General features: G+C 39.5%; 1 protein-coding gene across 2 annotated transcripts in view; it reads right to left on the bottom strand.

The window, feature by feature from the left end:
• mta1 (metastasis associated 1) overlaps positions 1-13847 on the bottom strand; it is a 56887-nt gene that overhangs the window by 29603 nt on the left and 13437 nt on the right. For both annotated transcript variants that reach the window (XM_084914069.1, XM_084914070.1), the window contains exon 3: positions 11483-11576. In XM_084914069.1, the coding sequence (XP_084770195.1) occupies positions 11483-11576 (94 nt within the window). The remainder of the gene's footprint in view (positions 1-11482; positions 11577-13847) is intronic.

Here is a 13847-nt window from a genome sequence, read left to right as displayed (position 1 = left end):
ATATGGTACTACAAGGTCATTAAGATAAGATGGGGCCTGATTATTTAAGACCTTGTATGTGAGGAGCAGGATTTTGAATTCAATTCTGGACTTAACAGGAAGCCAATAAAGGGAAGCCAAAACAGGAGAAATCTGCTCTCTCCTTCTAGTCCCTGTCAGTACTCTTGCTGCAGCATTTTGGATTAGCTGAAGTCTTTTCAGCGAGTTTTTTGGACATCCTGATAATAATGAATTACAGTAGTCCAGCCTGGAAGTAATAAATGCATGAACTAGTTTTTCAGCGTCACTAAGAGACAGGATATTTATAACTTTAGAGATGTTGCGCAAATGGAAGAAAGCAGTCTTACATATTTGTTTAATATGTGCGTTGAAGGACATATCCTGGTCAAAAATGACTCCAAGGTTCCTCACAGCGTTACTGGAGGCCAAGGTAATGCCATCCAGAGTAAGAATCTGGTTAGATACCATATTTCTAAGATTTTCAGGGCCGAGTACAATAACCTCAGTTTTATCTGAATTAAGAAGCAGAAAGTTAGCAGCCATCCAGGTCTTTATGTATTTAAGACATTCCTGCAGTTTAACTAATTGGTGTGTGTTATCTGGCTTCATGGACAGATAGAGCTGGGTGTCATCTGCATAGCAGTGAAAATTTATGCTATGTCTTCTAATGATACTGCCTAGGGGAAGCATGTATAATGTAAACAGAACTGGTACGAGCACTGAACCCTGTGGAACACCATAATTGACCTTAGTGTGTGAAGAGGACTCTCCATTTACATGTACAAATTGGAGTCTATTAGATAGATATGATACAAACCACTGCAGCACAGTACCTGTAATACCTACAGCATGTTCTAATTGCTCTAATAGGCTATTATGGTCAACAGTATCGAACGCTGCACTGAGGTCTAGCAGGACAAGCACAGAGATGAGTCCACTGTCAGAGGCCATAAGAAGATCATTTGTAACCTTCACTAAAGCTGTTTCTGTGCTGTGATGAGCTCTGAAACCTGACTGAAACTCTTCAAATAAGCCATTCCCCTGCAGATGATCTGTTAGCTGTTTGACAACTACTCTTTCAAGGATTTTTGATATGAAAGGAAGGTTGGAGATTGGCCTATAATTAGCTAAGACTGCTGGGTCTAGAGATGGCTTTTTGAGTAAAGGTTTAACCACAGCCAGCTTGAAGGCCTGTGGTACATAGCCGACCATTAGAGATAGGTTGATCATATTTAAGATCGAAGAATTAATCAATGGCAGGACTTCTTTGAGCAGTTTTGTAGGAATGGGGTCTAAAAGACACGTTGATGGTTTGGAGGAAGTAATTATTAAGTTAACTCAGAAAGATCAATTGGAGAAAAAGAGTCTAACTTAACATCAATGGTACTAAGAGTAGCTGTAGATAATATTACATCTGTGGGATGATTATTGGTAATTTTTTCTCTAATTATAAAAATTTTATTTGTGAAGAAGTTCATGAAGTCATTACTAGTTAACGTTAAAGGGATGGTTGGCTCAAAAGAGCTCTGACTTTTTGTCAGCCTGGCTACAGTGCTGAAGAGAAACCTGGGGTTGTTCTTATTTTCTTCAATCGGTGACGAATAGTAAAATGTTCTGGCTTTGCGGAGGGCTTTCTTATAAAGCAGCAAACTATTTCTCCAGGCTAAATGATGATCCTCTAAATTTGTGACACGCCATTTCCTCTCCAGCTTACGAGTCATCTGCTTTAGGCTACGTGGTTTGAGAATTATACCACGGAGTCAGGTACTTCTGATTTGAGGCCTTAGTTTTCACAGGAGCTACAGTATTCAGAGTCGTACGTAGTGAGGAAGTAAAATTATTAACAAGATAATCGACGTCTGTTGGGGTAGCGTTCAGATAGCTGCTCTGCTCTATGTTGGTACAGGGCATTGAAGATGATAACAGTGGGTGGATTATATTCTTAAACTTAGTTACAGCGCTTTCAGAAAGACATCTACTGTGATAAAGTCTGCTCTCCACTGCTGTGTAATCAATTATTGTAAATGTAAATGATCAGACAGGAGAGGGTTTTCAGGAAACACTGTTAAATGTTCAGTTTCTATGCCATATGTTAAAACAAGATCTAGAGTGTGATTAAAGTGGTGGGTGGGTTCTTTTACATTTTGAGAGAAGCCAATTGAGTCTAATAACAGACTAAATGCCATGTTGAGGCTGTCATTTTTAGCATCTACATGGATGTTAAAATCACCCACAATAATTATTTTATCTGAGCTGAGAACTAAATCAGATAAAAAGTCTGAGAAATCAGACAGAAACTCTGTGTAAGGCCCAGGTGGACGATAGATGATAACAAGTAAGACTGGTTTCTGAGTTTCACAGCTGGGGTGGGCAAGGCTAAGCATCAGACTTTCAAATGAATTAAAAGTCTGTCTTTGTCTTTCGTTAATTAATAGGCTGGTGTGAAAAATTGCTGCCACACCGCCCCCTCGGCCTGTGCTTCGAGGTTTCTGGTAGTTAGAATGACTCGGGGGTGTTGATTCATTTAAACTAACATAATCATCCTGCTGCAACCAGGTTTCTGTAAGGCAGAGTAAATCAATTTGTTGATCAATTATTAAGTCATGTACTAACAGAGACTTGGAGGAGAGAGACCTAATATTTAATAATCCACATTTCACTGTTTTACTCTTTGGTTCAGATGTGGATACTGTATTGTTCTTTCTTTGTGATTTTTTATGTTTAAGTTGTTTGTTGCTGGTTTTTAGTTTGTTTTTGTCTTTTTGGGAGCTGACAGAGTCTCAATGGAGATGGGTTTTGGGGGGATAGCAGGAGGAGAGAAGCTGCAGAGAGGCGTGTAAGACTGCAACTCTGTTTCCTGGTCCCAACTCTGGATAGTCATATTTTGGGGGGTTTAATAAATTTGTCCATATTTCTAGAAATGAGAGCTGCTCCATCCAAAGTGGGATGGATGCCGTCTCTCCTAACAAGACCAGGTTTCCTCCAGAAGGTTTGCCAATTATCTATGAAGCCCACATCGTTTCTGGGACACCACTCAGACAGCCAGCAACTTAAGGAGAACATGCGGCTAAACATGTCACTCCTGGTCTGATTGGGGAGGGGACCAGAGAAAACTACGGAGTCCGACATTGTTTTGGCAAAGTTACACACCGATTCAATATTGATTTTAGTGACCTCCGATTGGCGTAACCGGGTGTCATTACTGCCGACGTGAATTATGATTCACGTCGTCATTACTGCAGTAATATATTAGTATATATTAAAAATATATACTTTTAATGGCCTGTGAAAAAAAAAAATAATAATAATTTAACTTTATTATCTTTATATATTAAGTCTGCTGAATAATGTTACAAAACCCTTGAAATAAAACTGTACACCCCATATCCCCCTTTAGATTCACTATGCCGTCAGCCTTCATCAAGCATTGTAAACACCAAGTTAATAGTTAATCATTTATTTTAACTCCTGTAGCTTTACTATAGATATTTTTGCTTTTCTTCTTTGCTTTTCTTCACATTGATTTACAATCACAGACTTTAAAGTTGATTCTGTCTCAGTAACAGCTCCGCCTCTTTACTCTACGCTATTTGTGTGTAGACAGACTCCACATTAAACAATGACAGCATTGTCACTGCTGCTGCTGTGTTATCAGTTTTTTGTTGAGAAACCTGGGGCCTACTTGTGCTTAATGTTGTACTACTTTATGTTCATACATGTGTTCCCAAAAAAATCTATTTTTATTTGCAAATGTGGGTGAAACACTCACGCTTACATGGTGAGCTGCTCTACAACATCTTTTTGCAATCTAGTCATTCAAGTTACTTGAATTTTTGCTATTGTTGTTAACTGCTACTACAAAAATAGCAGTAACCACACCTAAACTCCCACCACATGATCATTGACTAGATATAGCATTTTATGTGCTGCGTAACACCCATTTCAAATAAATCTTTAGCTAGACATCTTTAGATCTGCCTCTTCAAGGGTGAGATGAACAAGAAAAAGTACTTTGACTTTGAACATCTTTCCCTCTCACTCAAGCGCACTATCAAGATGATGTTTCCCCCCGTTTTACAGCACAGTCCAAGTAAGAGTAACAACAACAACAACAACACAGTCAGCTGAAGAAGAAAAAAAAAAGAAAGGAAGAAGACGACATCGCAGTGTTGGAGTGCCGATCATTTTTTTGTGCCAGTTGCATAACGGTTACAATGGGACTTCAGCTCCAGAATGCATTCACTGAAGTTTTGCTTGTGCATTGTTTTGTTTTTCCCCCTCAAACCACAAAAATCATCCTGGATGTTGTTCAGTCGTTGCAGCAGACCACATTTTATCCCTATAGCTCAAGAAAAGGGTTAAGGATACAATACACAAGGGTTCTACAGTGAATGAAGAGATTCAGAAATTCAAGCACATGTAACTACCAAGAGACATAATAAGCAAATCTCCATGTACATTGTTTTAAATTATGTGGTTTGACTGATTAATATTCATTTGACTCTGGCTGGAAGGAAAAACCACAAAAGTGCCTTTACAGTCACAAAATAATAAATCATGTCTTCTAGAGATTCAAGCCATGACTGCAACATGGAGGCCCCCCCCTTCTTACATTTCAAAGGCTTAGGAACAAGTGATGCATGTATGTGAGCTTAAGATGTACCATTTGAATAAGGTATGTACAGCGCTGCATATAGACTGACCTTCTTCCAGTTATATAAACGATTAAAATGACTAGAATAACTTATTCAATTAGATGTTGAGAAAGAAAAATATGCCATCAACAATACATCGATCCACTTTAGGGTCACAAGGGGTTGGAGACTATCTCACCTGACTCTAGGTTAGAGGTCAAGTAAACCATGTACAGCACACCAGCCCATCACAAAGCTAATATAGAGAAACATGCAATCATTCAAGCTTATATCCACACCTAAAGCCAATACAGAATTAGCAGTTCACCTAACAAGGATGTCTTTAGACTGTGTGCCCAAATACAGTACACCTAGCCAATAGATTCCAACCCAGAATCTTCTCACTGCGCCACCCGATTAAACGTGGTCACATGTTTAAGATCATTTCTACAGCAGTGCAGTAGACACGGTGAACAGTGTCTTTCAAACTGCTATGCAGTGTCAATAGCATATCTAAAGACTACCAGCTTTTGTAGGAAACATAAGGAAGTAGGAAACAGAATTAGAATAACCTGGCTGTTGCTGTGTATGCAAAAGTTTGAATAGCTGACAAAATGCAGTTTTGGCAGATATTTCTTTTCGTGCGTGCTTGTAAATACATGCAGAAAACAAGGTCATTAAAAATAAAAAGCAGTTATGTTCATTCCAGAGGCATATCTTTCAGCAACAAACAGCAAACCACTTGAACCAGGTTGAAGAAAAAGGAGATATGAATTTAATTTCATAGGTTTTCATTTATTTGTTTACAACATATTGAAAATGACTGCTACCTGCATTATTCTGCAAAATCCATATGGTATACAACCATCTTTACAGCTACATGTCAGCATTTCATGAAGGCAAAAAGAATAAATATTCCTATAGACAATACACTTTTTCATAAAATATACATTTCTTTTGTTTATTATTTGCTTACAGTAGGTAACGTGTGAGTCCTGCAGTGGGTTAAGTCACTGCTGTACAAAGAAACAAGCCAAAAACAGTCTGAATAGCTACAGTTGATGAGGCTATTCCTCACAGTAAAAGCTTATGACTTTCTAACTGTACAGGGAGTGCAGAATTATTAGGCAAATGAGTATTTTGTCCACACCATCCTCTACATGCATGTTGTCTTACTCCAAGCTGTATAGGCTCGAAAGCCTACTACCAATTAAGCATATTAGGTGATGTGCATCTCTGTAATGAGAAGGGGTGTGGTCTAATGACATCAACACCGTATATCAGGTGTGCATAATTATTAGGCAACGTCCTTTCCTTTGGCAAAATGGGTCAAAAGAAGGACTTGACAGGCTCAGAAAAGTCAAAAATAGTGAGATATCTTGCAGAGGGATGCAGCAGTCTCAAAATTGCAAAGCTTCTGAAGCGTGATCATCGAACAATCAAGTGTTTCATTCAAAATAGTCAACAGGGTCGCAAGAAGCGTGTGGAAAAACCAAGGCGCAAAATAACTGCCCATGAACTGAGAAAAGTCAAGCGTGCAGCTGCCAAGATGCCACTTGCCACCAGTTTGGCCATATTTCAGAGCTGCAACATCACTGGAGTGCCCAAAAGCACAAGGTGTGCAATACTCAGAGACATGGCCAAGGTAAGAAAGGCTGAAAGACGACCACCACTGAACAAGACGCACAAGCTGAAACGTCAAGACTGGGCCAAGAAATATCTCAAGACTGATTTTTCTAAGGTTTTATGGACTGATGAAATGAGAGTGAGTCTTGATGGGCCAGATGGATGGGCCCGTGGCTGGATTGGTAAAGGGCAGAGAGCTCCAGTCCAACTCAGACGCCAGCAAGGTGGAGGTGGAGTACTGGTTTGGGCTGGTATCATCAAAGATGAGCTTGTGGGGCTTTTTCGGGTTGAGGATGGAGTCAAGCTCAACTCCCAGTCCTACTGCCAGTTTCTGGAAGACACCTTCTTCAAGCAGTGGTACAGGAAGAAGTCTGCATCCTTCAAGAAAAACATGATTTTCATGCAGGACAATGCTCCATCACACGCGTCCAAGTACTCCACAGCGTGGCTGGCAAGAAAGGGTATAAAAGAAGAAAAACTAATGACATGGCCACCTTGTTCAACTGATCTGAACCCCATTGAGAACCTGTGGTCCATCATCAAATGTGAGATTTACAAGGAGGGAAAACAGTACACCTCTCTGAACAGTGTCTGGGAGGCTGTGGTTGCTGCTGCACGCAATGTTGATGGTGAACAGATCAAAACACTGACAGAATCCATGGATGGCAGGCTTTTGAGTGTCCTTGCAAAGAAAGGTGGCTATATTGGTCGCTGATTTGTTTTTGTTTTGTTTTTGAATGTCAGAAATGTATATTTGTGAATGTGGAGATGTTATATTTGTTTCATAGGTAAAAATAAATAATTGAAATGGGTATATATTTGTTTTTTGTTAAGTTGCCTAATAATTATGCACAGTAATAGTCACCTGCACACACAGATATCCCCCTAAAATAGCTAAAACTAAAAACAAACTAAAAACTACTTCCAAAAACATTCAGCTTTGATATTAATGAGTTTTTTGGGTTCATTGAGAACATGGTTGTTGTTCAATAATAAAATTATTCCTCAAAAATACAACTTGCCTAATAATTCTGCACTCCCTGTATAAGTGATGATGCGCAAACTCCTATACCATGCACTTAGTTATTCGACATTAAAACATAATAAAAAGAATATTCCATTGTTTTTGAACATTATTTTAGCCTAAAAAAAAGAGAGGTCGATGTAACATAACGTTAGCCGAGGACCTGCTTGACTTTAGTCAAGCTGATTCAACTTTCTGTGCATCATTTCACTGGCAACAGTGTTTCCTATTGTTTATAGAAGCAAGGAGCGACATCTCCAAAATAGAAAAAAGGTTTGAGTCATGGCAAATTCAAATATGTGGAAGGAGGGGCCGTGGAGGTAAAATGCCAAATCTGCCACAGAGTCTGACCACTCAGGAGCCTGCTTCACTCACAGGGGAGGGGCTACCACTGGATTCAGAGGCCCCATTGAGGGAGTGCTCTGAATCTTTGCAAGCAAAATATTTCATCAATGACTCACAGCAGACACACATTGAAAGCACACACACACACCACCGCCATCCTCCGCTGGTCCACAACGAAACTGAATTAAATGCACCCCTTCAGCAATTCCTCCGACAGGGCCCAGAGCTAAAAACTCAAGTACATCATGCACCTATAACACGCGGACCCACACAAGCATGCAGACGCACATATACACTCAGCCAAAGTGGGGCTGCAGCTACATAAATGCAGACAGGATGCAGCCCACACCCATGTGGTGCACAGCAATTCCTTACATGCATTTTTTTTACATATTGAAAATGTCTAGAAGCCCCCTCACTGAACTGCAGCTGGTAGAGAGCTCTATATAGGAACAGTCCACTGATGCAACATTCATAATGCAATATCCATCAGCACAGTGCAACTTCCATATAAAGCTAGCTTTATTGGAGTATTGTTTTTAACACTGCAACCCTGATTATACATTCATATTTATTTATCAAGAAACCAGAGAGAGGATACAAGCGATCCACAAAAATACCGAAATAGCAATATTTAATGACTCTTTCCAATATACAATAAGAGCATATTTCCTTTTCAATCAACACCAGAGCAAGAACAAAAACATCAAAAATAATCAGACCTTCTTAAGAGAATGCCACACTAAGCTGATGCTGTGTGGTCCAGCAGAATAAACAATCCCCTTCTGCCATGGTTACAACCCCCAGGCCTCCTCAGTAGACGCTGTGGTTAAGACACAGACACACACACACGCACGCACACACACATTCACACACTAACAGGATACTAGCTCTCAGACACGCACGCACACACTTTCACACCCGAAGAGCTAACATTTATCCTGCCACACCCAGTCAAAGTCTGGTGGCTGGTTTTGCTGGTCTCGACTAAAGGATGTCAGTGTTTCCACTCCTGGTTATCACAAGAAAAAATGGACGTCAAATAACATGCAAAGATTTTTTCTATTTGCTTTAGCCGGATCTGTTTTACGAGTGCTTTCTAGAGCAGGGCGATATGACCAAAAATATTTATCATGATATACATTTGAAAATTTGCGATAACGATATAATTGACACTAGACAAAATACTTTATAACTCCACAACTTTATTAGTGCAAAAAAAAAAAAAACCCATCAAGCAGCTGTTTTTTTTTATGTGTTATGTTAAAAATTTAACAGTGCAAATGCAAATTCCTTGCTGACAGTTTAACCAAAAGGCATTTCCAGTGGAAACTGGCCAACAGATCCTCAGCATAACCATGTATAATATCTACAAAACTTAAAAAGAGGTTATACACACGCAATACGGTAATATTATCTTGAAGCACAGTACGTATCACTCCGCGAGGCTCCTGCCTACGATAGCCGTAATGCTCCGACAATCCATCAAGCGGTGCGGGTTCGTAGCTTAGCAAAGTCGTACTAAAACATTTGACAGATTTTCGAGCGCCGTGTACCACATAAAATCATTTCGAGGTCAGTAAACACAACCAGAATTCATACATAAGGCACACGGGATTATAAGGGGCGCTGTCAATTTTCAGAAAAATCAAAGGATTGATTTTAAGTGTGCCGTATTTTCCAAAAAACACGGTAATAACGACGTCCCGCTAGCATGCTCTGCCAAAAATAGTGCTTGTTGTGTATCTGACAGACAAAAGCTAAACCAGTTCCACACCACTGAAGTTGCAGCATTTTTACAAACCAATTCTGGTTCATCCGTTTCATTCAACAATCCGCTTTCGCCCTTCTCATTCTCCGTTGCCGCCATCCTTTTTCCGCCATGTGCGTATGAAAACAAAGGCACTGCGTATGCACGTTTTACCCATCTTATCGTTGCCCAACATTATACCGGTATTACCGTGAACGGTATGATATGGCCCAGCCCTAGTGCTTTCATATTAATGTTAAGTCTACCTGATAAAACTTTGGGTTGACACAGAAGGCCACACTGCTCTGGACACCAAGTGTACCTGCTTTAGCCAAAAGTCTTTTTGAGCCTCCAAAAGAACCTGAGTATGTCAGGAGTGTGGACCGTTGTTAATGAAACACTCCATTACATAGAGAAAGCAAGTGCTAATGTGTTATTCTACTTAGCTATATCTGCTCTTTTGTATAACAGGTATAGTAGAAACCAGCTGAGTATGTTGCCTTCTGTCAGTCACCTTGGAAAGTACATCAGTAATTCAGGATTACAAGCGGGTCAAAAACACATGCAATAAAAATGGAGCGACGTCAGAGAAATTACTTGTTCGAAGAAACGGAAAAAATAATAACTGTAACTGATGAGTACAGAATGAACCATTTGATTTGCTTGATTCTTTTACATTGCTGCCACATGACCACTGACACAGGAGAATGTCATATTCCTGATGAGAGACGATATGAAAAATAACTGTTCATAGATCTATTTAGCCTCTATTTAACCAGTGAGAACCCATGAGATTAAGAACCTCTTACATTGGCTGCATTAGCCTTCCTGGGTTTGAACCCAGGTCCATCTTGTTGCGAGGCAACCAAATGCTCCGCTGTGGCAGCATGGATACAGATTGCTAACTTAAGTAGTGGGTAGTAGTGGGCGATTATATTTTCCCACAAGACTAAACACACAATAGATAGACAACAGTTTCAAATGAGGATGAACTCAGGTCTTTTCAAGTTAAATTTAAAATAGATATAACCTTCCAAGGCAAGGCTGGCTTGCAGACAAGGTTTACAACCGTATTCAACTAACAAGCAAACTGCACAGGTTTTTATTCAGTTAAAATATGTTTAGAAAATTACAATAAAATAAGAAGAAAATGCAAAGATTAAAGGAAAACAGACTAAGTGCCTTAAATATATGTAGCCAAACTGCATAGTTACCTCATAAAAGGCCCATAGTGGGACCTCGATGTACCTCCATGAGTCAAAAAAGGCGCCTTTTACATGGTCAAACAGGTAATATGGAAGAAGAGGTGGTCATGCCAAAAGCAATATCTCTAAGTGGCAATAAATCCTGTATCCTTCTCTTCTTCTTTGGAGCACTCTGGAGCAGTGCCCTGAAGGCGTAATTTCCAACTGACCACGAGGGACGTGACCTAGTAGTCTCAATAGTTTGGCCTTTAAATGACATACTTGTGTTACCTGTTAACAGTTTTCATTTACACTACTTTCTTTTACTGTTATCAAAGCTACCATCACATTCTATGTCCCTCTGACGGAGCTTCTATATTTCCTGTTCCCTATTTTTAAAACCACCGCTTGAAGGCGCTTCTCTCAGACGAAACTTCCTGGTAGCCAGAACTTAAAAAGAAAAAACAAAGAAAAAGAACATACGAAAGGCACCTGAGATGGAGCCCAAGCAGCATTGCTCCAAGCTCTGAAGGACAGGAGCATATTCAAGCACAAACTAAACTCACCCAAACACCCAGACGTTACCATATTGATATACATAACTTATCGAATGCTTTCTGCAAGTAGGTCTATCAGAGGAGGGGCTAAAGTCTGGACCAGCTTGGTAAAAGAAAAACTTCAATTTTGTATCACCCCTTGATAAAATCTGAAGTGCAAACAAGCTTACAATCAAGCCAAACAACAAGCAGAGCTGTATTTTTCTGTTCAGGGAAATCTTGTTCGATTGGATGTGAAAGTACCACAAGTTTGCAGTGGAAAATGACTGCAGAGGGTTGTCAGAAAGAAATGTTTCATGTCCTGGTTGGCAGTTTTGTTTGATGCATGATTTTGGCTGGCTGGGTTATGGTCGGTCACTCACTTGCATGTTTGTCTGCCAGAGCGATGAGTGTGCTGGAGATGTCCCTGCGCCGGTAAAAACACACCACTTTGGCCTCCACATTCCCATTGGCTGTCTGCAAACCAGAGACAATCAGCGTTACCATGGCAACAAGTGGTGCCTCACACAGAGAACCAACATGCGCATGCACGGGCACGCGCACACAGATGAAAAACCCATAACTGAGGCTAGTTTTTTAACTTTGCCTGAAAACAAAGTGGCCACAGCAATCCTCCAAAAAAAGAAAAAAGAAAAAAAAAATCGTGTTGCAGTGATGAGGACTGTCTGTGCAAGCCCAGCTCTTTTCCCTTTACATTAATTCCTACATACATGTTTTCACACAGAACTGTTTTTAAATTAGAATCTGCATGACAATATTTTATTGAATACTACCTAAAAACAGAAACGAGTACTCCTAGTAAGATTATTTAAAGTGTAAAAGATACTAAGTATAATTTAGACACCAAGTTATAGCTTTTACCTTTTTTCAAATCACTATGCATTAAGTTTTGAGCACTGACTAACTTTTTTATGAGTTTATTGTGTACTGTATGAGGAACGAAGGGATGACAAACAAAGTGAACACCTAACAGATTTACATTCTGTAGACACTTCAGCTCTGCAGACTTTCTACTTTCCCAATCATCAAATAATTAAAATACAATTTTCCAGTTCCATTTTTGAAAAAAAGGCCATAGAACAGAGGAGAGATAAATGGCCCATTTATGGCTGCAAAATAAAACATTTTCTTTGAAAATGAAGAAAGTTTTGAAAAAAATAAAACTCCCACAGCACCCTGTGACAGCACATACCACAGTGAGCCACATGAACCACAGTTAATCCTAACATTTCCAGTATCACTTCATAAATGATGTATGTGCACATTTAAGCTGTAAGAACTGTATTTAGTGTACTACAGCCATTTATGGTCAGCACTATCATTGGAGTTTGTGTGTAAGAAACGAAAAACAAGGCCTATCCAGGATTTTTTTTTTTTTTTAATGGATCAGAGTTTAAATATAGGACAGCAGAATAAGGAGGAGTGTTTCATACTGAATTAGATATTCTTGGGGGTGCATGTGCCCTATTGCAAATATTCTACTTGCTAAGTACTTTGCAACCAACAAATAATTAAGCAACACAATTAGCTGCTTCTCTTGTCTCTGGTCTTGCTGGGAGACTCCAAATCCACCAACTTGCAGCTAGCTCATAGCAGTCATTGTTCTGCTCTGTAGCCTCCATGAGGTGGCACAAGAACCAGCACTTCACCTGATGCAGGTTTTGGGTGGAGTGGCCCTGGAGCTCACACAGTACCTCAAGAGCAGAACAAGAAATACTGGTGTATACAGAATGATGGAGCATCCTGGAGAGTAGGTTGGGAAAAACGATGAGGCTTCAAATATAATTTGGCTGCTGTTAATATACCTGAGCAACACGCCCAAGTAAGATCTGTGATTTTAACAGTGAAATATACCGTTTCCTTTCACAATAGTATCATAAATAGACACAGAAATGTGCATGCAAGTTACATGAAAGCTATACACTGCATATTTATTTCACATTTTAATTAGCAGGCAAACCAACTGATTTGCAGCTTGTTGGGGCAACTGTTAACTTGATCAGTTATCAGTTTTGATCAATGGAAATTGTTTCCCTCAGACACTGTATTTTCTAAACCAGCATCTCAGGCCGTATGGAAGAGAAACCCAAAGATCCCCGAGGAGCACAGAGACTGACAGTGACAGACAGAATAGAAGGCCGACTCTGAGCTCTGTGTCAATCACACTAAACACTCTCCATATTATTCAGCACAGGCCTGGAACAGGGGACAGACAGCCGGCACCTGTAACTAGTCTACAGAGACATCTCTTTTTCTGCTTCTTTAACTGAACAACGTACCAAATAGCAGGCTGGGATTTACCCAACACCTTAACAGCAACATCATCATTAATGTGACACTATAATGCAATACTGCTTTCACTACTGCATTATGCTGAATAAAAACATACCATTTACTATATGAACCACATAAATCATACATTTAAAAGTATAATAAAAATCTGTCTACTAACATTTGGTTTCTCTTTTCATTAAGATCTAGTCTGTAGAATTTATCAAGACTACCATCCCATATTCAAGTAGTGCATTGTCTAAAAACACACTAACAGTAAAAAATAAAAGTACACCCATTGTTAATTCTAAGGCTTTACATATCTGGGCATTAAAAAAAACAATGTAGTCCATAACAAGGCTTAAGAACCAGGTAAATTTAACCTCAGATGAAAAACAGCACATGGCATTTACAATGTGTCATTATTTAATTAAGCCAAAATGCAGAAGCAGTGTG

This window comes from Perissodus microlepis, chromosome 19 (genome assembly GCF_051167445.1).
Source record: "Perissodus microlepis isolate ML-2025 ecotype Zambia chromosome 19, ASM5116744v1, whole genome shotgun sequence".
Taxonomy (NCBI): domain Eukaryota; kingdom Metazoa; phylum Chordata; class Actinopteri; order Cichliformes; family Cichlidae; genus Perissodus; species Perissodus microlepis.
The sequence above is the reverse complement of the archived record's forward strand: the minus strand, read 5'-3'. Positions and strand labels throughout refer to the sequence as shown.